General features: G+C 34.6%; 1 protein-coding gene across 2 annotated transcripts; it reads right to left on the bottom strand.

The window, feature by feature from the left end:
• Positions 1–2,038: 2,038 nt before the first annotated feature.
• On the bottom strand, positions 2,039–25,088 carry LOC121410512 (mitochondrial import inner membrane translocase subunit Tim17-B-like). 2 transcript variants are annotated; one of them, XM_041602658.1, is made up of 7 exons: positions 24,980–25,088; positions 14,809–14,908; positions 14,343–14,406; positions 13,200–13,328; positions 8,075–8,110; positions 7,660–7,734; positions 2,039–5,952 (listed from the first exon to the last, which is right to left on the bottom strand). In XM_041602658.1, exons 1-7 carry the CDS (start codon positions 25,003–25,005, stop codon positions 5,882–5,884), a joined length of 501 nt encoding a protein of 166 aa, XP_041458592.1. In that variant the 5' UTR covers positions 25,006–25,088; the 3' UTR covers positions 2,039–5,881. The 2 variants fall into 2 exon arrangements, with proteins under 2 accessions (XP_041458592.1, XP_041458593.1); XM_041602659.1 differs by lacking the exon at positions 8,075–8,110.
• Positions 25,089–25,922: the final 834 nt, after the last annotated feature.

Below are 25,922 nucleotides of genomic sequence, written 5' to 3'. Positions count from 1 at the left end.
ATTGGAGAGCTTGTAATGTATTCAAATCCTTTCATTGTGTGCTCCAAAGTTTATGGTGCCTGTGAAAAACCTAAATCTTTTCCTGTAAGAATTCGTATTGTCCTATCAAGCACCGTGTCCCTGGGAAGCGGGGGTGTTCTGAAGCTCCCCAGGATTCCCTCGGGTTAATGCATGTATTAGTAATCATAGGTAGCATCCCCTGGAAAACTGTTGCGTATGTTAAAAAGTAAATATCTAACAAAAATTGATAATGCAAATCTCCTTGCTTGGGTTGAAAAAAAAGTTTTTTTCTTATGAAAGAATGCTAAAAGATAACATAGATAAATGAAAATACAAAACAATTCAAGTAAATAAATGCTGTATAAATGATTTTTGAAAGTATAATTAAAAAATATGCAAAGATAATGGAAAGTTTAAGAGGAATTCTGGTGATTAACAAGATGTCTGATCATCAATATTTTCTCATTTTCTTTCTGCCGTGTGCACTCCAGCATGAACAAAACTATTTTTTAAAAAAATATTTGAAAGATTAGACTACAGAGCATCGATTGACATCACAATTTGAAACAAAAATTTCACTATCAAAACTGTCCTGTTTTTTTTTTTTATATGCACTGTATTGAAGGTAGTATAACATGTATTCATTTATATATCTTTCAGTAGCCAAATGAATAAGTAAAAGTAGAAAACAACAGAACAAGATTCAAGAATATTATTTTTTCATTGAATTGAGGAAATGCTTGTAATACCATATTACTGCCATGGTGTAGGTTAGGATTTCTGTAGCCTGAAGCCTTATTACTATTATGTTGCTTTGCTGATTTTGTGTACTAGAAAATATTAACACCTTAAAAAGATGACAGATTTAATGCAAAAAAATGTGTCGTAAACATAGAAGAAATATGTACATGTGTGCCCTGAAATTATATCAAATAATTGATAACTTAAGCAATTATTTTCTTTTTCAATTTCCAAGTTTCTTTTGAGCATTTCAAGGGCAAAATCACTGAGCCCCTGTGTAATATTTCCCTGCAGGGGTAGAATATGCTTCCGCTTGGATAATCAGATCTTCTTTGCAGGAATGAAAACATTGGTTTGTGCCAAAGTAAAGCATGGCAGTAGGGAAGTCAACTAGTGGTTACGACTCTTGTCTTTCAATTTTTTATGGGAAGAGCAGCTACAGTCGGGGTGATAAAAGCAGCACCTTGAATCCTCAGGCAAAAAACCCTTTATAAAACTGGTGGGTGTGGGCTGAAAGTATTTATAGCTTAATAAATAGAGTAGAATTTACTGAGCAAAATGCCGAAAATTTCGTCAAAATCGGACAACAAATAGCAAAGTTATTGAATTTTAAATTTAGTAATATTTTGTAAAAACAGTCGTCATGAATATTCATTAGGTGAGCTGATGATGTCGCGTCTCCTCTTTTTCTTTTGTATTTTATTATATGAAATTAGGTTTGTTCAAATTTTTTCTCCAAGAACTAGAAAAATTGAATTGACAACTGATTTATTACATTAGATATGTACATGTATTGCTACAACTTATTTCATTATAAGGGAGACATTTTATTCACACAAGTATGAAATAATGAAAAAAAATGTGATTTTATGTAATAACATAAGAAAATGGAAAGTGGAGATGTGACATCATCAGCTCGCCTAATGAATATTCATGACTTTTATCACAAAATATTGCTGAACTTTAAACTTCAATAACTTTATTATTTGTTATCCGATTTTGATGAAATTTTCAGCGTTTGCTCAGTGAGTTCTACTCTGTGTATTAAGCTATAAATATTTTCAGCCTGGACCACCACTTTAAGAGCCACTTAAAGAACAACTGGTCAATATAATCACCTATGAACATTTAATGGTGAGTATTTACCACGAGAGAGGATCACCAGTCATTAAAGTCACTCTAAATTACAAATAGCTTTATAAAACGCCCTCAGCTATTATTATATAATTATATTATAACGTAGTTTGAGGGGGGAAAAAGGAATCGGAGGAAGGCTGGGCGGGTGGTCTTTTGCTCGGTCTCTCCATGGACCTACTAGCTAGTAGGTCCATGGCCTCTCCAACTATTCTCAACCTTTCACAATTGTGAAAGGGCGAGTACATTGCTATAGTTTTGTATAAAAATGGTATAGAAAGAAAATTACTCTATAGATTTTTAACGGTATGTTATTATAGAAGTAAAGAAATACTTTGTGATTTTGAATGAATTCATGCCGACAACTAAGTCTATCTAAATCGGATCCTTTTTGGGGCATTAATGTAATCGTATAATTGTGTTCAACTTAGAAATACAACTCTAGTTTATTAAAGTTTAGATTTTGTTTAGAAGTGATGTGTATAAATTGGATTTAAAAATGATATAAATTTACTTTATAGTTTGATATTAAATCATGATCATAATTAAAAAATTGTTTGCTTAAATCATATATTCTTGTGATATCATTTTTAATTCTCTGGCATTGATTGACCCATTGGGGTATAATGAAAGGATAATGTTTCCTACTCTATAAAAAAAAATGACTGAAAAAACAGTGATTTATATGTGCTGATATATTGGGAGGACATTTTCCAATCAGCCATGAAATCTGAGGAAAATAACTGTTCATCACAAACACATTTCAGTTCTTTCATTACTTAATCATGTGTATATTTGCCATGGAATCTATTTTTCAGCAGACATGAACATTTTGTGGAATCAGCTTATAAAGAATTTGAAAAAGGCTTTACAGCTAGTGCTTAAGTAAAGAAGCTTTGAAATGTTATCTATTGACTTTAAAGTTGTATGATATATACTTGATACATAACCTTGCGAAGTCAACATATAAAATTTATGTTGTACGAGGTACATTGTAGAAAACCTTACTCAACATGGTGGCATATAACTTGTAAACTGACTTGTCAAGATAGCATATCTTGTCAAGTGAACATGTTACTTTCTATAAGTCGACTTGGCTAGATATATCTCACCTTGTTGACATAAGGCTAGTAAATAGAAAGATGAAGTGTATTGCTTAGTAGATAACTGAAAAGATTGACAGGGACCCTTAATTTGAGCATCCATTGTACATGAAACACTAATCTAGTGGAAATGGTGAATCTTCATATGAGAGAAAATGAAGAATGAATTCAACTAGAACAATGTCATCAATCAAAATTCTTGCAGTAACTTAAAAGTTTGTAATTGATTTGGGCTTACTGTTCTGCTTTCAACAGAAATCATAAATAATTTGCCATTGACCAATTCAGTTTGGGTTTAGTTCTATCATGGTAATTTCTGATTTAGAGGCTTCAAGGATGCCCAAAAAAGTTATATCATGCGCTGAAATAACAATGTACCTGGCTCATTGCATATCCCATTGAAAGTGCTTTTATTCTTTCCCTAGTTATGAAAGTTCTCTCAAATTGGGTTAAAATAGTTATAATTTGACATTTTTATTACCCCAAGTATTATTTCATTACAAGCACAACAAATGCAAGCAAATACATTTACTTATTCAAGTTTAAAAACTCTTTTTAATAGACATTTAAATATACATGTATGTCTCGTATTGTGCACAATAATTGTACATCTCTGCCAGTCATATTTTTTCACTAATAATTAGATAAGGGCTCGACACGTCATACTATAATATCAAATCTTCATGTGGGGTCATCATACTAAAATAATAATAATTGACGATTTACATAATTTTATTACAATGATTCATACCATTATTAAAATGCATGGAAGCAATGAGAAATATAAATCTTAAAAAAATAAAACAAAACAGTACAGCAGGATGAGCCTGGAACCTCGTTACAGCTGTAAAAGAAAAATGACAGCTTCTTGTCAGCAACAGATCTGAATACAAAACCTGTCAATGAGACACTGGTGTCCATGTCCTGTCTGAAATCTTTTTATTAACTGCATAAGAGTGATCCAGACCAATTTGATAGAATTTGGGTAACCTTAGTTTGCATGGATCTAGCAGGATAAGACACTGTTAATAGGTGAGTATTGTCCCTGAAATGGTATTGTGTTCAACCTGGCTAGATCTACCACTACCCCAAAACACCAGGATGAATACAACCAAACAGCTAACCTGTTTATGAAATTCTTAACAAACACATACTCTCTTAATACACCACCTCCTACACAAGGATGTACAGTACAGCCCTAATTTATTCAGTACATGTATCTACATGTAGCATACGAGAAAACATGCTGTAATCTTCTAAATTGGGCATCTATAATAAAGACAGTTATCTTAATTAATGCCCGTACAAAATAGCTATGAAATATCTCATTTTTCAGGGTTTTGAACTTTCTTCTAAGCCAGTTTCAGGAGAGTATAAAATAACTTAACCTCTGTAAACAATGAGATTTTTATTTGGATAATCATAAGCCATTGTAATTCAGGTCAGTTGATAGATACAGTACTGTACCCAAGGGTTATCATATCATTACCATGGTAATGTGTATGTGTTTTTCAGAGACCCAATAATCTATTATCACTACTGTTGATGTATTTCAGGTATAGAATGTAATTCATATAACAATGGAATGGATTGTATCCATGACAATTATTTGGGACTTTCAATAGGTTCATATTAAAGAGGTAAAAACATGTACTTTAAAAAGCTCATTATACTGAGTTACCATAGCTGATTCACTTGTATGAACCCATAAATACAAGCATCATGTAAACCTCCTCCACTCGAAAAATGAATAATTATTTGAATATATTATAGGTACCACTAAATGCAAACATTTAATAGCAGCATCAAAACCCACACAAATGTAAACAACCATACAACTTACAAGTAATATTAAATGCTTTTAAATCCAAACATCAGTGGATGATATATATACCAAAAGACACCTCGTCACTAAAATGCAGCAATTTTCGAACATGGACCATATGAATCACTGCATATATAGTTTTCTCATTCATTTTCCACTTGTGTGATATTTATTGTTGTGTATAAAAATATTAATACATATTCACTAATATTAAATTGATTACAGAATAGGGACCATATATCTTCACTGCATGTAGTTTATTTTGATTCATACATATAAAGACATGGATTGCCCTCTCAGTCTTGAATGTCAAGTGGTATATTTGGGGAAGAGTAGTGAATCATCAGTATCAAATTCAGGTTTCAAAGAAAAAATATATCTTGATTTTAGTAATTGTCAAGTACATGTACACATAATCAGAATTAAATTGCATGACAGCGCCAAATCCTTGTCAACTAGATGTGAAAAAAAGGATTTTGTTATTACTTCTAATCATGTTATTCAAACATCAACTTTGTTATTCAAACATCAATATGGACAGCACACATTTTTCAATCTTTTTTTGAAGGTGTGTGTGTGTTGCTTTTATGTAAGAATGGAAAAGGTAGAATTTACTGATACCTAGAAGGATCAAATATACTGTATATTTCTTACCCATGACTTTCCATTGATATCTTATATGTATTCTTGGTTCAAATTTCAATGAACCTCTTTTGTTTGCCTTTTCTAATCACAGAATTAAACATCATTAATTTTCCAGGCCCATATAGACATTCAATAAATCAGGTGATAAATTAGTACAGTTTTATAACAATTGACAATCAGATATACCAGTAGAATTGCTAGACTCTGCTCAGAAGACGCCACTGTTGACTCAATCATTGTATCACAACACATCAAAGTCTTATCTCAGCTTCCTTCAAATGTATGGCAGATTTTCCCTGATTTTCAAACACTTGATCCAGCTGCTGCCTTCAGGATACATTTTGATGATGCAATCCATGGTCAATAAAGGTGTACTCACTCCAGGTACACATATAGAAACAAGTCCATTCATTCTGATATAATTAATTTAACATCATTGAAACTGAGTTCCAAACGAAGGACCCTTTTGATCCAACTGTGATGGGTCTTCCATTTGTGGGTTAACTAAGAGATGGAGAAAAAAAAGAGAATAAAAAGGATGATAGTATCACTGATAAATCGTGAAAAGACACAACTAGCACATCAATGATGTGGAGTTCATCCGGCATCTCGCAACACAATTTAACACAATTTTAATTTCAGCACAGTTGACACTGTAGTGAATTATACCAATTGGTGACATAAATTGAGGATATAGAATTGAAATTGATGAAGAAATGTCAAAGTTTTTTTACTCTGTGTAGAACATTGGTGAACCTCATGTAGCTCTCAGATGAAACAAAAATAACCAAAATCAATCAACAAATAAGTAATTTTTGTGAGTTTTGAAAATATATGAATAAATAGCAGATTCAATGAGTTTCAAAATTCTATGTTTAAATTTTGTATCACCACCTCGAGCTATCATATAAAGCAAACAAAATTGAAATTGATCAACAAATGAAGAAAAAACATTTTTTTATAATTTATGAATAAATTTTGCATGAATTAGAATAAATAATTTTCCAGACAAAATTTCAAAATTTTGTGTACATGTTTGGTGAACCTCATGTAGCTCTACCAAATGGAAGAAAAAATATCAAAATCTGTCAACAAATAAAGAAGAGGCATTTTCTGTGATTTATGAATACATTTCGCATAAATTAGTGTAGTTTTCTACTGAACATTTTCAAAATTCTGTGTAGAAGTTTGGTTTCAAAATTCTGTGTAGAAGTTTGGTGGGTGGGCCTCATGAAGTTCTACCAGATGGAAGAAAAAATATCAAAATCTGTCAACAAATAAAGAAGAGGCATTTTCTGTGATTTCTGAATAAATTTCGCATAAATTAGCATAAGTAATATCCTACTGAAAATTTCAAAATTCTGTGTAGAAGTTTGGTGAAACTCATAAAGTTCTACAAGATGGAAGACAAAAAAAAAGTAAAAATCGGTCAACAATTAAAGAAGAAAAAGCATTTTATGTGAATTTTTAAAAATATGAATAAATTAATTTTGCATAAATTAGCATAAAAATTGTTCTGGTCAAAATTTCAAAATTCTGTGTAGAAGTTTGGTGAACCTCATGAAACTCTACCAGATGGAAACACAAAAATCAAAATTGGTCAATAAATAAAGAAGAGGTAGCAATTTTTGTGAATTTTGAAAAATGCGCATAAATAGGCATATTTAATGAGTTTCATAATTCTGTGTAGAAGTTTTGAATGCCCACCTAGTGCTATCATACAAAGCAAACAGAACTGAAATCGGACTTGAAATGGCGAAATAGTAGCATTTTAAAATTGTAGACAGACGACGGACGCCACGCCACAAGCTCATCTTGCCCTTCGGGCCGGATGAGCTAAAAATTATATACATGTAGGCAATCCTGTTAACTGTAATTTTATTTATTATAAGAAATAAAACTAGGCACAATTTGCATTATTTAATTGAAAGTTACAAACAGAAATAAAATAATGATCGTTGATAATTTTTGTCCATACATGTACATCTCTTCTCATTGAGTTTCATATCAAAACTACAGTTTTTATGATAGTGGAATGTTTGATGATACTTAAGTATGAGTGCATTCTAAACTGAAGCTTTAGGACAGACAATTGAGAGCTTAATTTCTACTCTATTAAATGGGGAAAAGCTAATATATGTAGAGCATACTTCTCATAGCACTTTGAGGTTGCATACTCCCAAAGGGAAACATACATATAACACTTCTCACCTGGTCTGAACTGCTCTGCAGACATTCTTGTCATGAGAATTCCAACACCTTCGATCATGGCAAGCAGAATCCCACCTAAAATATGACAAATTTGCAATAAAAGTAAAACATAAGATAATAAAATAAAATCTGTGCTCATTTGTTTATAAAATTTGATTTCATAAGAAAAGCTTATCATTTTAACAAATCACAAATCAACAAACAAATCTTTTGGAGATATACATTTAAAAGAAAGTCAAAATACATGAATACCCCTCCCCATAAAAGTAAACAAATAATTGAATACGTAAATACATGAATAAAAATAAAAAAATAAATAAAATATTAATAAATGAACTAAATAAATGAAATGAAAATATTAATGATACAACAATAAACTCATAATATTGTACCTTAACTTAAAAAAAAAACCTACCAATCATTGCAGAACCTGCCATAGCCACAGCCCCATCTGAAATTTAACACAGAAGACAACAGTTACATATGTAGTTCAGATATTTTGTTTGTATCAGGGCTGGTCCAAGCTATTGTCCCCTCTGAAGCAAAAGTTAAATCTTTGCCTAATTGAGAATATTGTATGTCATTTTGCAGCTTTTTTGCCCTCTATTTTTTTTCTTCTGAAAACGTGAAGTTAATGCATACTAAGGTCATGATTCCAAGAAATCAATAACAAGCATGATGTACAGTCCAACACATTTTTTTAACTGCGAGATAATGCAAGCATTTGAGAAAAAAGTTGATTTTGAAAATTATCTGGTGTCCAACAGGCAGTGTCCCGTATGTCACAATTCAGCATGTGCTTTTCTTTTAGACTATAATTAAGGAAAACATGAACAGGTCTCATTACTCTTTGCAGCATTCTGATTTATATTACTATACATCCCAAAATGGAAGTGAATTTACTGAATTGAATGAATGTTTAATTATCTAATTAAGCTTTGTGACGTACTGGACAAATGTGGGATGTAAGGGACACACCACATTTAGGATTTTTATGTATTACTAATCAGGATTATTTTTTCAATTAGAAGCAAAAATAAAGTTAAAGGAGAATGAAACGTTTGGAACAAGATAGCTTGTGTGAAAACAGAAAAATCAAAGAAACAGATCAACGAAAGTTTGAGAAAAAACAGACAGATGAGAAAGTTACGATCATTTGAATATAGTGATCACTAATACTGTGGAGATCCTCAAATTGGCAATGCGACGAAGATGTGTGATGTCACTTATGAACAACTCTCCCCATTACTTAAAGAATACATCATGGATAAAGAGTTTGTATCACCATAAAAAAGAGCAAAATATACATTTTGAGGGTATATTTTAGTCCATCGAAGGGAAAGTTGTTCACACGTGACATCACACATCCTTGTCGCGTTGCCAATGGGAGGATCTCCATAGCATTAGTGATTGCAATATTCAAATGCTCATAACTTTCTCATTATTTGTCTGATTTTTCTCAAACTATCTTTGTTCTTATTCTTTGATTTTTCTGTTTCAACACAAGCCTACTTATTCCAAAGGTTTCATTCCCTTTAATTGAAATACCATATAATCTGTTATTTTCGCGGAGGCTTTATTTTTGCCCATTTCGTGAAATGCCGATTGGCTGCGAATTCAACAACGTGTAAAATTATTGACACATTTAGTAGTCGGTGCCAATGTCCCCAATAGCAAAGCTTTTCTATTTCAAACATCCTCTGTGTTGAAAAAAATGAGATATGCTCCTATCTATGTACAAAAAATAAGGTTGAGAAAGTACAGTTAGTAATTCAATAAGTTAGCTTCACTCACTGTAATATTACAATGTATTTTCAATGAAATAATTTGATTTTATTGTCATCTGATTGACTCTATATGTACATTTATACACAGGTACACTTACTGTTGTTTGCATACCCAGTAATATTCGTAAGTCACATGACCAGAGGTTTTAGAGGAGTAAGATTCTGTTCACAAAATTCGACATTTTTGCACTTACATGTAAGCCGACTAAATGAAAAAAGTGAATCTAACAAAACTTAACTTCCAAAGATTGCTTAATTACATATCAAACTGTGACATGAAGATTTTCAGATCTAAAGGTACAAACAAGGCAAGAGCAATTTTGTGTCTTGTCTACTTATGAAAATAACCATATCGTGATTTTCGAGGACACGAAACAGAATTGTATCGAAACTTCATTGTGAAATGACTGGGATGGAATAACACTTGTCATAAGAACCTTGCACGTAAACTTCAATGTTGACCTGAAAATGACCTGTGACCTTACCATGTGACCTCGGATAGCAGCATAACATGCAGGTCAACTAAGTACATCTACCATCCAAGTTTTGTTGAAAAGCGACTTACGGTTGCTGAGTTACGAGTTAGGTGTCATAAGAGAGTCTTGCATGTAAACTTTCACGTTGACCTGAAAATGACCTTTGACCTTACCATGTGACCTTTGACTGCAGAATAACACGCAGGTCCCAAAAGTCCATTTACTATCCAAGTTTGGTTGAAAAGTGACTTACGGTTGCAGAGATAGGTGTCATAAGAGGGTCTTGCATGTAAACTTTAATGTTGACCTGAAAATGACCTTTGACGTAACCATGTGACCTCTGACTGCAGCATAACATGCAGGTCCCCAAAATGCATCTACATGTACATGTACCATCCAAGTTTGGTTGACAAGCGACTTCCGGTTGCAGAGTTAGGTGTCATAAGAGAGTCTTGCATTGAAAATTTAACGTTGACCTGAAAATGACCTTTGACCTTACCATGTGACCTCCAACTGCAGCATATCACGCAGGTCCCCAAGTCCATCTACCATCCAAGTTTGGTTGAAAAGCAACTTACGGTTGTGGAGTTATGTGTCATTAGATTTGTGACGGACGGATGACATTTGGATCCCTAAGTCTCATCTTCACCTCTGGTGGGTGAGACAAAAAAGTGAAATTTAAGCTACTTTTTTCAGACTTTCTGTTCTTTACAAGGACATATTTATGTACAAGGCATGTCAGCATGGGGGATTTGAGGAGCATATTTTTTTACCATGTTTTGCACTATTTTTGATTCTCTGAAATGCTGTGGAAGTGTTTGGTACATCTTCCGAAAATGTTGGGAACCCCGTGATTCGAGAAAAATAATGTATGTGACAAATAATAGCTCATACAGTAAATGATATTACATCAGAGGTTAAATATTTGGTAAAAAGCAAATAACAAAGTTATGATTTGTAATAAATTACAAGGGTGCATTACTACATGTAGCATACTTGTTAAGATACATACATGCATGTCTTATGTCATTAATAAAATCTTTCACATGAAGGTCATGAAGTGTATCATGTTTTGTTTCATCATATACTACAATAACAGAAATATTTATCAATCATAAAAATACATGTAAACGTGAAACTTACTTTGATTTACATCCAGTTAATTGTAAATTTTGATCAAATTTCACTTTCCCCTTTCGTTTGTCATATTGAATTATTTGCAAGACATCTTTGATATTCATAATCTCGTAAAGTGTTTGTTTTGTTTCATTGTATACTCTTATAGAAATATACATCGATCATGATAATCCATGTAAAACTGAACTTTGGATTACATCCAGTAAATTATAAATTTTGATGAAATTTCACTTTCCCCATTTGTTTTACACATGGAAAATTGCCCCATCGTCACAATTTAAGCTATTGCATGACCTACCATTGTAAAGCTTAGAATCTCTTCTTTCATCTGAAATTAGTAAGATTATTTTTAATTCACGCATGAGAGAGCAAAAACAATTTGAAGAGGGGATACCAAAAAATCATTTGGCGGGCTGTATCTTGGTTTCAAAAGGAAAACCATGTTTTTAAAAAGTTCAATATCTGCCCTTTGATTTGATACCTCAATTACAGAAAATGGTCAAGAAATAACAAAGTTCTGGCTATTTGAACAAGGCTTGAATTTCAATAATTTCATAAAATGAAGAGGTTTTACAGGCTAGCGTTCAAACTCACTCGACACTCCCTTTTGTTGACAATTAGCCATGCATTAAGTCTTTTGTTTACCGTGCAATAGCTTATGTGGGGTACCGGTGAAAACACGTTTATATGATGAAATTATGGAAATACAAGCATTGTTTCGAGGGAACATTACTTTTGTACTTCTTGACCATTTTTTGTGATTAAGGTATCAAATAAAAGAGCAGATATTGACATTTTTAGGCATGTGATTTTCCTTTTGAAATTCAGATACCCCCTGCCAAATTAGTAATATGCTACAAATGATTATACATGTAAATTCATCTCGATGTGTATTCCGTATAGAGTAACCTGTATCGTCCAATGTTTTATTTTGATTTATGTCACCCTCTTTATCTTATTTTTTTTGGTTTATCTTTTATTTTTTATTTTATCTCTGTTTTGTGATTTTACTGCTTTTGAACTGTTTCAAATCATTTCCAATTACCTGTACATATTGTGATTATATGTGATTTTGAAGACCAATAAAACACATAATTAAAAAAAAAAAAAAGTTTTTGGTATTCTTTCTTCAAATTGTTTTTGCTCACTCATGCCTGAATGAGAAATAATTTAAGTAATATCAGATGAAAGAGGGGATTCTAAGCTTTACACTGGTACATATGTACATTGTAGGTCATTTGTATATTGTATTTGTGATTAAGTTATGATAAATCATCGCTTAATCTCGGTTTCGTTTTTTACGGGATGCACTGTATAATAGCTTTTGATAGTGCAGACATTTGAAAACGTTTGCAACTCTTTTCAGAAAAAAAAATGCAAAACCAAGCATCGCTAAAAATGCATGCATTACATGTATTTCCTCCGCACACTCTTAAGTAAATAAAGCACTTCAAATGTACCATTATTTCTGAAATATTGATAGTATGGAATGAGGGGTTTTTTGCCTTTTTTATGACTTAAGTCTTATTCTAAAACACGAAACATCTTTGAAATTTACTTGATTGATTTATTTATCTATTTATTCAATCATTTATTTTTTCTACATATTATCAATATCATTATTTATTTTTTGGCCCTTTTTCTGTCAGAATGAAGAGCACTATACAGTGCATCCCATAAAAAAAGAAAACCATAATTCAGTGTAAGGTTTTTGCATCATAATCATAAACTTGCTTCATGAGATGTAAATCAATGAAAATATATGCTTCCCCCTTTCCTTTAAAGCCCATCTCGACATTCAAAATGCACACATGACTGAGTTAGAATGATGGAAACTCCTGCTACCAAATTTCCCTTTGCACAAGCAAATCCCCATTAGGACTGGAACTTTCTGGCTTTAACTGCTATCTATTCAGAAAACAAAGTTCATAACTTGCAATTTGCATATCAATTTTTTCCTATTTCACACGAGACACAGAGACAATATGCGTAAAATATGAATGATGGATGATCGAAAAAAAGTTGTAGAAATATATGCTTGATTTCTACCTATTCAATGGAATACACTAAATTTCTGATTCCTTTTTTCTGGGACACACTGTATACCGGTGATTTCATCCTACATATAATTAAATCTTACTTCTTGCAGCTAAGACGGCACCTGTCAGAGCTCCACTAGTGATTGAATTCCATGGGTCTTCTTTCTTTCTTATGTGGACCAATGCACAATCAAATGTTGAGAACAAACCTCCCCATACAGCAAAGTTACCTGATTAAAAGGGAGGTATAAAGAAGTAAAGACTTGCACAAGAAAAACAATTAACAATTTGATGCAACTATGCATATCATATTGAATATATGATATGGTGTAAAATTACTTTTGGAGCTACGTTATCACAAAAAAAAACCCAACCATTTTCTACAACACTGGAATGTTATCCAGCATCTACATGTAACCACACCTTGCCTGCGTCATTAAGTAAAACAGCTTGAGCTAAATAAGTGTATAGGACCTAAAAGCCAGAAACATCATGCTGCAACGTGGATGTTGTTAAATAGTTACTTCATTTTGGAGTACTACATGTAGTATTCAAAATACAAGAATGTAATGTGAGATAACAAAAATAAAACAAGTCCATCTTAATCTAACAGCTTACTCTCAAGAATTCAATAGCATACATGTATCTTGTGCGGCCATTTCATGGTTTACATGTACATGGCACACCCAGGCCTAATAACACATGACTGCAAATATCATGCAGAGTGATGTGCTAGCTTTGTGTCTGTAGCCAACCGATAAAAGTCACTGAATTGGCCAGATAACAGAAGAAAACACGCTTTGAAATTTATACCTCGGTCACATTTGCTCTACGGCGGCCGTACAGCAAGTAAAAAACAGCCATTTTAACATTTTTTGTACCAGCTACATATCGATGGTTGGAATTAGAATTAATAAAATAGCTGTTTTCAACTCGCCGCAGAGCAAACGTGACCGAGGTATCATGGAGGGGAAAGGTTCAGCAAATAATGGTCAAATTTTAGAATAAGGAAAATTCTTCTATTTATGATGAAAAAATATTATCCATCAATTTGGTGAAATTTATTACCGCAAAAGGTGAAATGACTTCATATAAAGCCAGCCTTGGCTCTCTGCTATTACGTGGTGATTCATCCTTGAAAAAGAGATACCTGTACAGTTGTGTCTTTGAGAATCGTTAAATACTATAACAAAAAAAAAATGTTTTGTACATAGACTTGAAAAGCAAAAAAGGTCCTGACTCACCTCCAACTACTGGTGCTTTGTGTTTCACAGCAAGAAAACTACCAATCAGTCTGTGTCTGTACCCCTGCAAAAATGAAGAGAAGAATAAATACATGTATAAAAGCGTAGACCTACAATTCCCAATTCTAGAATCTATATGTATGAAGCTTCAAACAAAGATATACATGTGTAATTTGAGCCTTCTGTCAATCATAGCTGTAATCTCCAGTTCATCATTTTCATAATTACTATTCATGTCATAAACTCAAACTTATTCAAATTCAAGAGTAAATTGATTGATAAACCAGTCAAACTGTGCGTATAGACCTCTGGATGAAAGGTACAAAATGTGGTGCTTATAGAAAGTTGGAATTTATGGACCTGTCCTACAGTTATCAAGTGCTCATAAGAGAAACAGACATTTTATAGACGTGCAAGATGGTTGTTTACAAAGAGTGGATTCTACACAAGGTTTGGGTGTACTTACAGCAGGTGCATTCCTTGCTCCAATAATAGCATGAACAACTGATCCTCCAATTACTCCCATAGAGAAGGCACCTCCACAATCATCTACAATTCGCCATGGGCTGTTTGAAAGCAATGTAAAAAGTGTGACCAGCCACCCCAAAACCAACAATAAGGCAACAGGTAGATTTATATCTACACCTGTATACATAGCCAAAATAGTCATTTGGTCTTTGGTACAATATATGGTATCTTTTTTTTTTTCTTTAGATTACAAAAAAAATGTTTGCGAATTCGCACCAACAGCCATTACCTTGCCCATTCTGCTCCTCTCTTTATAAAACTCAAAACTTTGAATATAACTGATTTATATCAGTATCAAACAGCAGTGTTGGGTTACTTGTATTTTCACAAGTCTCAGTTGAATTGAAAGATATGGTCATGAAATTGCAAGGAATAATTTTCCTAGTATCGCATCGTAATTTGCTCCACATCTTTTTAAGACTGCTGTACATAAAGTCTATTGTATAGCATATTTTTACATTGGACTGTAATAGTTGAGGGCTTTGGTCTTATGACTAAAAATGCTATTCAAATTTGTAAAGCAAAATCATTCCCTGAATTGGTATCAATTTAAACATATACTCTATCATATCTGAAAAAAATGAGCGCAATAGTTGTATATAGATGTGACACCACGACTGGTACAATACAAAATAACGAGGGTGGAGGAGGGGGGGAGCAGTACACACAGTCTTTGGCAGTCACATTTCAAAGGAGAATAACTTTGGTATACAGAAGGCTACAGAGTAAATTTTGGTCTCATTTTTAAAGCTCGAGGTGAGTAGTATAATAATCCTACATTATTCACAATTCATTTCAAATTAATTAAAATTAACAAAAATTACGACCTTTGACGACCTATGATTTTGGTCTCATTTTACAGGTACATACAACAGGTAAAACAAAAAGCCTCAACATGCATCATAGAATCATTAATTAATGATGATTTGTTTGAAATTTGAAAGGGGGAAGCAATCAGAAGATACTGTGTCTGTAGAATGTTTGATTCTGTAAGCCCCATTCAATCGTACATAAACCTCATACATGTACATGTTAGTCATGCGTGTTCGTCGGCCTATCAAGCAATCTCTGAATGTGTCCAAAAGTGACCCAAGTCAGAGGCTACACATTCGGAAAATTCACAGCCTGCGCAATCACTGGATGTGAGCTGGACTGCTCATTGAGCTAGACAAAGCCAATCGATTGCACAGAACACCCAGTGTAGCTACATGTACATGTACATGTAGCCTGCCACGCAGGGCGGGATGCAGCAATATTACAGAGAACAAAATAAAAGATGATTACAACTATTGAATTCATATTTCTAGTGTTATCCAAAGACAAAAAGGAGGCTTCAAGAATAAAGTGTCCGGATACCTGACCCGCAACCTAGTAATTTTTGTATTCACCAGGGCAGAGTGCTCAAAAACTTGAATTTTGGGCATATTTTTGTGTACGGCCTCTATTGGTGGAAATACATGTAATATGGCAGTACAATTGGAGTATTTCAATATATTTTTATTAAGAAAAAATAATTTAAAAAATCAGATTTACTTAAAGTTAAGAGCCAAGTTATGATAAATAGCTGTATGGTCGGGGGTCCTAAAGCTGCGTGGGTCCTAAAGCTCCACACCAATCATCACACATGCAGTTTTCAATGGCAAATGCGCAATCTGTATGTGGAACTGTGACTGCATAGTGACGAACATTTCCTATTCATTTTTTTCAACAGATTTCAACAGAGGCTGCAATAAATCTCTAAATGCAGAGAAAACCATCACCTGTTTGGAATTTTGGAGTTATATTCACTATAATTTGATATATCCTATAACAATGTGAACATATTTTACAAATTGAGGCACAGGAAATACTTTTTTTTGCATGATAAAATCCAGTGCATAGCTTTAGGACCCCTTCTACATCGGGCGGCAAAATCAAGAGGGGTTCGGAAAATACGGCGGGATTTTCGTATTACGTGAGTTTTGCGCAATTTTCTTCCTATGATCTTTACAATATTTGCCACAAATTAGTGAAAGATAATTTGTTCAAATCGTCGCCAGAAAAGCATAATGACGTTAACTCAAAAAATTTCGACCTCGGATCGATTTTTGTTTTACATACATTATCATCTTTTAGAGCTTTTCTTTCTCTTTCGTTTGGTCTAATCGAGAAATCACAAATTTAAATATTTTTTAAGATATCAGAAACATATTGACGTTAACTCTTTTTCGCGCAATTCCTGAGAAGCATATTGATGTTAACTCGTATTATGTTTGTGCGCATCATGATCTGCACATATTTTACGCTACGCGCACTGACGTCACAAGCAATGCCACGCTATGCACACTGACGTCATAATGGATGAACATGCGGTTATTAGTGATCAGCTATAGGTATCAGCTGATTTTTCACATGTTTTGCAATCTAACTGCAGATCCGATCTAGCTAATTAGCTGAAAATAATTCAGAGAGACTAATGTTTTTTCAATACAATATCTGAATACTTTTCTCTGATCTTAAGTGCTGTATACATGTACATGTAGCATGATGAATATGACCTCGTATTCAAATAAATGGTGGAGTGGTTTGGAATATTTCCTCACATTGATACAAATGCCAAGTTCAATTGAATGCACAATAAAAAATTTATTGAGAAGTTTGAATTAGGTAGAAATAAGAGCTCAATAGCAAAAAGTCAAGATCATCAACCCATATCAATTTTTGCATGATGATTATGAAATATTCAGGTGCTAAAGAAACTGTGCAAAAATTGGTGAAAATGAAATAAATTTTATTTTAATTGTGGAATGCCAATAATAGTTTCTGCAAGCCTGAAATATCAATACACATACATAAACAAGTGGAATGCCTCTGGCCGTCTCACCTGCATCACGCGATTCAACATAGCAGCAGTGCTGACTTTGAAAACTACTATCACTCGCACAAGATGTTCAGTGATACTTGGTTACTCTTATTTCCACGTCTTATGAACTAGACCAATACACTTACAGAGATAGGATGGTAATTCAACAAATACCCCCAATGTGGCCAAAATTCATTGACCTCACATGACCTTTGACCGGATCATGTGACCTGAAACTTGCACAGGATATTTAGTGATACTTGATTACTCTTATGTCCAAGTTTCTAATATCAGATCAATAAACTTGCAAAGTTATGATGGTAATTCAACAGATACCCCATTATGGCCAAAGTTCATTGACCTTTGACCTTGGTCATGTGACCTAAAATGTGCACAGGATGTTCAGTGATACTTGATTACTCTTATTTGTTTAATGTATTGCTACTTACCGGCAAGAGCCCCGGTACGTAGCGAGAAGGAGTTTCGGCAAATATTACTTCAGCAATGAAGCGATGTTTGCCGACTACTTCGAAATCCAGGGTCAAACACGGTCTATTGTACGAGGTTAGTATACTAACCTCGTACAATGTGTAAGTGGGTAGGACTATGGTATGCTAATGCTGTACATAGCACACACTTTAAAAAGAATAATTAAAATATCACATTTGTGACCAAAATTACTAATTTCCATACAGTTGCAATTCAATTTTCATTAGTAACTTAGAATAATTTTTGTATTGATCAGAGCGCTCAAAAACTTGAATTTTGGGCATATTTTTGTGTACGCCCTCTATTGGTGGAAGTTATATGGCAAGAAAATTTTCATTTTTCAATCTCTATTTTCAATTAAGAAAAAAATTATTAAAAAATTAAATATACATAAGAGCCAAGTTATATGATGAATAGCTGTAACGAAAACTGACAGTGTAAGAAAATCAGGCATTTGTCCCATAGAATAAGAGTAATGACTTTTTTGGTTATCATTGTAAAGGGGAAGTATTACTAATCAGATATATAACTTCACCTTTTAAAATAGTGATTAGAGTTTGCAGAAATCAGCTCTCAAAAATGACTTATTTTCATGGCATATTTCTGCCTTCGTCCGTCCTCTGGCGAGCTCCAGCTGAGTGACGTCACACCACGAGCAGTGAGCAGCTGAGCTGACAGCAGCCCATTGAAGACGATCTTTCCAATCAGCGTTTTTTGCTCTTAGAATAGTTTATTCCTCTCAAGATTGGTCTTATTACATAGATAAAAGTTTGAATTTTCTGAACAGTAAAATGAAATGCACATTTAACATATTTTGGTAACCGATATTTAGCTTAGAAAAAATTATTTGTTTTCAAGAAATATACGTGAATAAACAAAGCATATTTTCACTTAGAAATCATGCTTGCACCACATTGATATAATTATCAATATAAAGCATAGACATTCGTCTTCACAACTGAATAAAAATTATGAAATTTAATTACGTAGCAAGTTCAGGAACCACAAAAAACACGGCAATATATGATCGCGAAATGATTGGAATTGCAGTTGGATTGCCGAAGCATTGCGAGGCAACAGCAGCGAACGCACTTTGTTCATATATCGTTATGAACTTGGTCCAGATAAGGATACAGTCTGTGGACAAATCTGTTCGCACGAAGGGTTTTTTTTATGAGTGCGGGGATCCTGGTTCGAAACTCGTTGATTTTTTTTTTTGGTTCTGGATTTTTTTTTTTTAATTATATTCCTTCCCCATTCCTATCAGCTCTTTTTTCTCTTTTTATTTTCATGTGAGATTCTATTCAGTCCTGTATTTATTATTAAATCTTACTTCTTAATTGCTGCTTTTGATTTTCAAGTTCTTGATTAGATTCTCTACTTATATTATTTCGGCAGCGACTCACTCAGCTCACTCACTGACTGGAGTGGAGCAACACAATGACGACTGCAGTGGACAAAATTGGTCTTGTACAGTCCACAATTCAATAAAAACGGGCAAGGGAACACAGTTCTGATTCACGTTTGGTCTGAAGTTGTCAAAAACAGAAATTGAATATCACATTACATGAAGAAAACGGTAAATTCGGAAGATATTGAACAGGTCAGTAAGGCGATTCAGTGCATGATGCACAGAGAGATGATGATGAGCACGTCGATTGTGTGACGTCATTATTCTCGCCCGTTTTCGGCTGCGTGATTGTCGGTCTTGGGGGCTGAGAAGGGTGTCTAATAATTTCATTTCTTGCATTTCCACGACATCTATAAGACTTTTTAGTGACATATTTGTGTATAAAAAGACAATACCTTTCCATCCATATATAATTTGTCTATAATCATCACTTTCGTGAATTTTTCTTCGTGTGTCTACTTTAATGATTTTTTGAAGTGTGTGCTCTGTACAACATTGGCATACCATAGTCCTACCTATAGATTCACCACAGGCAGGGTGGTAGCAGTGAACAAGTGGTTATATCATAACCTTGTTCATTTGAATGAGTGGTTATGATACAGTATATGACTTTCAGTCCCCAAAACGCCCCAGGCTAGGCATACCATAGTCCTACGTGTAGATTCCCCACAGGCAGGATGGTTGCAGTGAACAAGTGATAGAGTACAGAGTAAATACTAAATATACCCAGTTGTTGTGTGTCCGGACGATCGATTTTAGAAAGTCATTTCAAAGAATTTACAACTTTCATCAAAATGTTAGGAAATATTATAGAGAACAAATACATTTAGAAGATGATTTCAACTATTGAATTCATATTTTTAGTGTAATTTCAAAGATAAAATAGAAGGCTTCAAAAATATTAAGTGTCCAGACACCCGACCCCCCATAAATCACATCATAACCACTCATTCAATGAACAAGGGTATAATATAACCTTGTTCTCTGTTATATCTCCATGTGTGACAAAGTAAGGGTGGCAATGTTTGGCTTATTTTCTTTTTTTCTTTGGGGCAAATGCTTGATTTTTTTACACTGACAGTTTCCATTAGATCTGTTAATTCATACTGCTTGGCTTTTATTTAAATTTGATTCTTTATATTATTTTTTCTTGATTAAAAATTGAGATCAAAAATGAAAATTTTCTTGCCATATTACTTTCCACCAATAGAGGGCGTACACAGAAATATGCCCAAAATTCAAGTTTTTGAGTGCTCTGGTGAATACAAAAATTATTCCCACATTACTAATGATAAATAAATTAAATCTGTATGGAAATTGGTATTTTTGGTCACAAAAGTGATATTTTAATGATTTTTTAAAGTGTGTGCTCTATACAGCATTGGCATACCATAGTCCTACATGTAGATTCTCCACAGGCCAGATGGTAGCAGTGAACAAGTGATCATAACATGATATTGATAAATTAAATGGAACCCGACAGTCACAGTGTCAAAAAATCAAGCATTTGTCCCAAAGAAAAAGAGAAAATAAGCCAAAATTGCCACCCTCATTTCATCACACAGGGAGGAGTAACAGAGAACATGGTTATATCATAACCTTGTTCATAGAATTAGAATGAGTGGAATATACCACCCAAACCTAGGAATCCAGAGTAGGATGGGGGGCGCTAATGCAGTTTTGCACCGGCCGGTTACCAGCATACCTCATCACCAATATTTGTTCCCAAATGTCATGACAAGTCTCTCAGTCACATTTCGATGTCAAGATATCCACCACTTTTCAAAATATCGTGATGGGGGGAATGGCTGTATTTCGGCTTCGATCTCAACGTCGTTGATCGACACGGCGTAGACATAGCTCCGCGGATCGCTTGGATTCACTGTGCACCGTAATGTTGATATGAACTGAAGTTAGCAACCAAATCATGCGAACATGATTCGCATGCTGCATGCTGGCAGTTTGTTCGCCACATTTTCGCATGATTTGGTTGCTAACTTCAGTTCATATCAACATTAAGGTGCACGGTGAATCCAAGCGATCCGCGAAGCGATGTCTACGCCGTGTCGATCAACGACGTTGAGATCGAAGCCGAAATACTGCCATTCCCGATCACAATATTTTGAAAAGTGGTGGATATATAATTATATTGACATCGAAATGTGACTGAGAGACTTGTCATGACATTTGGGAACAAGTATTGGTGATTAGGTGTGCTGGTAATCGGCCGGTGCGAAACTGCATTAGCGCCGGATGGGGGTCGGGTGTCCGGACACTTAATATTTTAGAAGCCTTCTTTTTTTGTCTTTGGTTTGGATTACACTAAAACTAAAGTATGAATTCAATTGTTGGGCATAATCGTGATATAGTCCCCAAATCCAAAAGTGGGGATTATTAGATTCACACCTACCAGAACGCATGAAAATCACTTCCTTTCTCCAGAACAGAGTCCCCAACTCTCGCACAACAATGTGGCAAAATGATTACACACACAAATGAAACACACAGTATATAAACACTAGGGTTCTCTCCCTATTATATACTCGTGATACAGTCCCCACTCAATGGGAAATCAAGTTCGATTTTCACGGCGGTGGGGACAGTTTAAACAGCATAGTATACTCGTGATCCAGTCCCCACGCTATGGGATACACAGTTCGCTTTGTACGCAGTGGGGACGGTTCCAACAGTATAGCTATACTCGTGATACCATCCCCACGCTATGGGATACACAGTTCGCTTTGTACGCAGTGGGGATAGCTCCAACAGTATATATACTCGTGATACCGTCCCCCCACAACATCAAAGCGTGCTCGTTCAACAAGAGGATGGGGACAGTTTCCCGATGCAACGTGACAAGGATAAAACACATTTGGGTATGGTTGCGGAAGTTGGGGGAGGGAAGGGGGGGGGGGGGGGGGGGGGAGGGGGGGAAGGACTTCAGCCCCTTCCTTTTTCCAAACATAAACGTAAAAATATGACCAGAAGATTGTGATTTACTGTGCATCTTCAGTTTCCAATGTAACTTTACCCATGAATGTAATAATTTTTGATCGCCCACAAATGCCTTCATATGAAGCACAAAAGTGCAAAGTCTTTTTCCAGACCCGGTTAATTAAAAATTATAATACAAGTCCAAAGTCTTTTTTCCAGACCCGGTTGTTTCAAAGTCATAATATAAGTCCAAACTAAGATACCATAATGATATTCCAGTGGAATAAAAATTAAAAATCGAGTTTAGTCTTTTCTCCAAACCCCGATATTCCAAAATTATAAATAATACAACAACAATAACAGTATAACTATAAAGACAGCCCCCCCATAACATGGACATATTTATAGCATAGTCTTTCAGCCAGACCCAGTTATTTTTTTCCAGAATAACGCTAATAGTAATAATAAGAATAAGAAAAACTCAATATCTAAGACCAAACAATCCTTCAACCTAAAAACCTATTTTAAAAAGAGGTTTTGAGCGTTTTCTTTATTCCAGACCTAATCAATTTTCATAAAATATGAAAAAAAATCTTCTAACGTGACACCCTATCATATTCTTATTCTTGTGGAATTACACAAGTTTTAAAACATACTCTTTCCTCCAGATCCAGTTATTTAAAATCAATTTAAACAATCTTAAAAACATAAGACTTTGTCACATCCTTATTCCTGTGGAATAAGAGGAGTACATGTATTATGCCTAGTCTTTCGTCTATAGACCTGGTTATTTAAAAGATAAACAAATATTGGAAAAAACATCAAAGCTATAAGACCAATCTTCAAAATTAAACCCAAAAGTTAAAATGCTTGGATTTAGAGTGTTGTCTTAACCCCACACCCAGTTCTCTTAAAAATACAAATTAAGCATAACTTTAATCTTAAAACTTGTTTCCCATGATTTCCTATTTTGAAATAACTGTGTCTGGAGCAAAGACTACACCATATTTCCGTGCTATTCAATGTTGATAAGATTGCGAGGTTTAAGTCTTGTCGTGTTTTTAACGATTTTTTAAAACTAGGTCTGGAGGAAAGACTACACTATATTTCCATGTTGTTCGAAATAAATATTTTTTTATTATTATTAACTTATTAGTAGTAGTATTCATTTTTATTTCAAAGATCTGGGTCTGGGTGAAAGACTACGCTATATTTCCATGTGGGGCTTTGTTACTTTTCTACTCTGGTCTTGAAAAAAAGACTTTGAACTTATATCACAATTTTTTAAAACAACCGGGTCTGGAAAAAATACTTTGAACTTATATCACAATTTTTTTAATTAACCGGGTCTGGAAAAAGACTTTGCACTTTTGTGCTTCATATGAAGGCATTTGTGGGCGATCAAAAATTATTACATTCATGGGTAAAGTTACATTGGAAACTGAAGATGCACAGTAAATCACAATCTTCTGGTCATATTTTTACGTTTATGTTTGGAAAAAGGAAGGGGCTGAAGTCCTTCCCCCCCTCCCCCGCCCACCCCCCCCCCTTCCCTCCCCCAACTTCCGCAACCATACCCAAATGTGTTTTATCCTTGTCACGTTGCATCGGGAAACTGTCCCCATCCTCTTGTTGAACGAGCACGCTTTGATGTTGTGGGGGGACGGTATCACGAGTATATATACTGTTGCAGCTATCCCCACTGCGTACAAAGCGAACTGTGTATCCCATAGCGTGGGGATGGTATCACGAGTATAGCTATACTGTTGGAACCGTCCCCACTGCGTACAAAGCGAACTGTGTATCCCATAGCATGGGACTGGATCACGAGTATACTATGCTGTTTAAACTGTCCCCACCGCCGTGAAAATCGAACTTGATTTCCCATTGAGTGGGGACTGTATCACGAGTATATATTAGGGAGAGAACCCTAGTGTTTATATACTGTGTGTTTCATTTGTGTGTGTTATCATTATGCCACATTGTTGTGCGAGAGTTGGGGACTGTGTTCTGGAGAAAGGAAGTGATTTTCATGCGTTCTGGTAGGTGTGAATCTAATAATCCCCACTTTTGGATTTGGGGACTATATCACGATTATGCCGTATTGTTTTCCAAATGACTTTCTAAAATTGATCGTCCGGACACACAACCTGTCCGGACACACAACAACTGGGTATTACAAGTCACACAGAAACTTGATTATCACCATGCAAAATGCATGCATGAACATCGCTCACTGATTCCAACTTAAGATTAAGTCAAGCATAAAAATAATATACAGCAAGCGCTGCCCAATCTAGCAAGCATGGCATGGCCTGGAGCGGATACGAACTGCTCCGACTGAAGGGAAAGTCTTAGGACTCTTTGTCAATTGCCATAGGGCAAGTTGCAATGAAATTGAAACAAAAATAATTCATAAATTCTATTTCTTACCAAGGTTCACGTGCGTATTCCTCCATTTCTGTATGAATAAATTACGCAATAAGCGTGTCGATCGACGGTACTTCTGTGCGCGCGCTTTACGGATCGGACACGCGACGCGACCGAGATATTTTGCGCACGTTCACATTCACAACGCAAACGTGCGCGACGTGAGCATGCATAACATTGTAGAGCAGATCCAACGCAGTCTGTCATAGAGCGTTGAGACAGCATCAGTATCTTTTTCTCATCGTCTGATTGGATACGATTACGGTACATGTAATTAATAAAGGAAAAAGAAAAGGGTGATAAAATCATAAAAAGACACGAACAAATCAACAATAGAAACATGACCAGAAAAGGACCTGGTAATCATCCGGGGGGGGGGGAGGGCATGCAGTCAAATATATAGCCTTAGATCTATATCCATAAAAAAAGTAATCTATCAAAAAGCGTTATCTTAGAGATAAAACAGAAAGCAAGAAGAAGTCTTATAACAGGCTTCGTAATAAGGTCAAAACAGCTACTAGACGACTCCAGAAAAACTATGGAAAAAATATCGCTAAGGAGTTATATTGAATCCAAAGAAATTTTGGCAATATGCGCATTTCAAGACAAAAATTAGAACTGGAGTGTCATCTCTTAGTTAGGAATCCACAAACATGCAGCTGAAGTTGTTCGAGGAGATCGCGATAAAGCAGACATTTTACTAGATTATTTTTCTACAGTTTATACCTCTGAGCCTCCTGGTGATATTCCTATCCCTGCTCAGCACAATATAGTTGAAGATTTTGGTGAAAGTGGTAAATGAAGTAGTGTTCTTTCTTTGCTTTCCAAACTTGATGGCCAGGGCCAGATGGGTTCCATCCTAGGATTTTACGTGATGTAGCTCCAGCAATGCTCTACCTTTGAGTATCATTTATCAGACCTCTTTACAGAAAGGTGTTGTTCCCTG

The sequence above is a fragment of the Lytechinus variegatus genome, chromosome 3, assembly GCF_018143015.1.
Source record: "Lytechinus variegatus isolate NC3 chromosome 3, Lvar_3.0, whole genome shotgun sequence".
Taxonomy (NCBI): domain Eukaryota; kingdom Metazoa; phylum Echinodermata; class Echinoidea; order Temnopleuroida; family Toxopneustidae; genus Lytechinus; species Lytechinus variegatus.
The sequence above is the reverse complement of the archived record's forward strand: the minus strand, read 5'-3'. Positions and strand labels throughout refer to the sequence as shown.

Excerpts from the sequence above, each read along its gene's own strand:
- LOC121410512 (XM_041602658.1), bottom strand. The coding sequence starts at position 25,005 with ATGGAGGAATACGCACGTGAACCTTG. Across the intron at positions 7,735-8,074 it reads GGCAGGTTCTGCAATGATTG|GTGGGATTCTGCTTGCCATG; the intron begins GTAGGTTTTTTT and ends GTCATATTTTAG. Across the intron at positions 5,953-7,659 it reads TGCAGAGCAGTTCAGACCAG|TTAACCCACAAATGGAAGAC; the intron begins GTGAGAAGTGTT and ends TCCATCTCTTAG.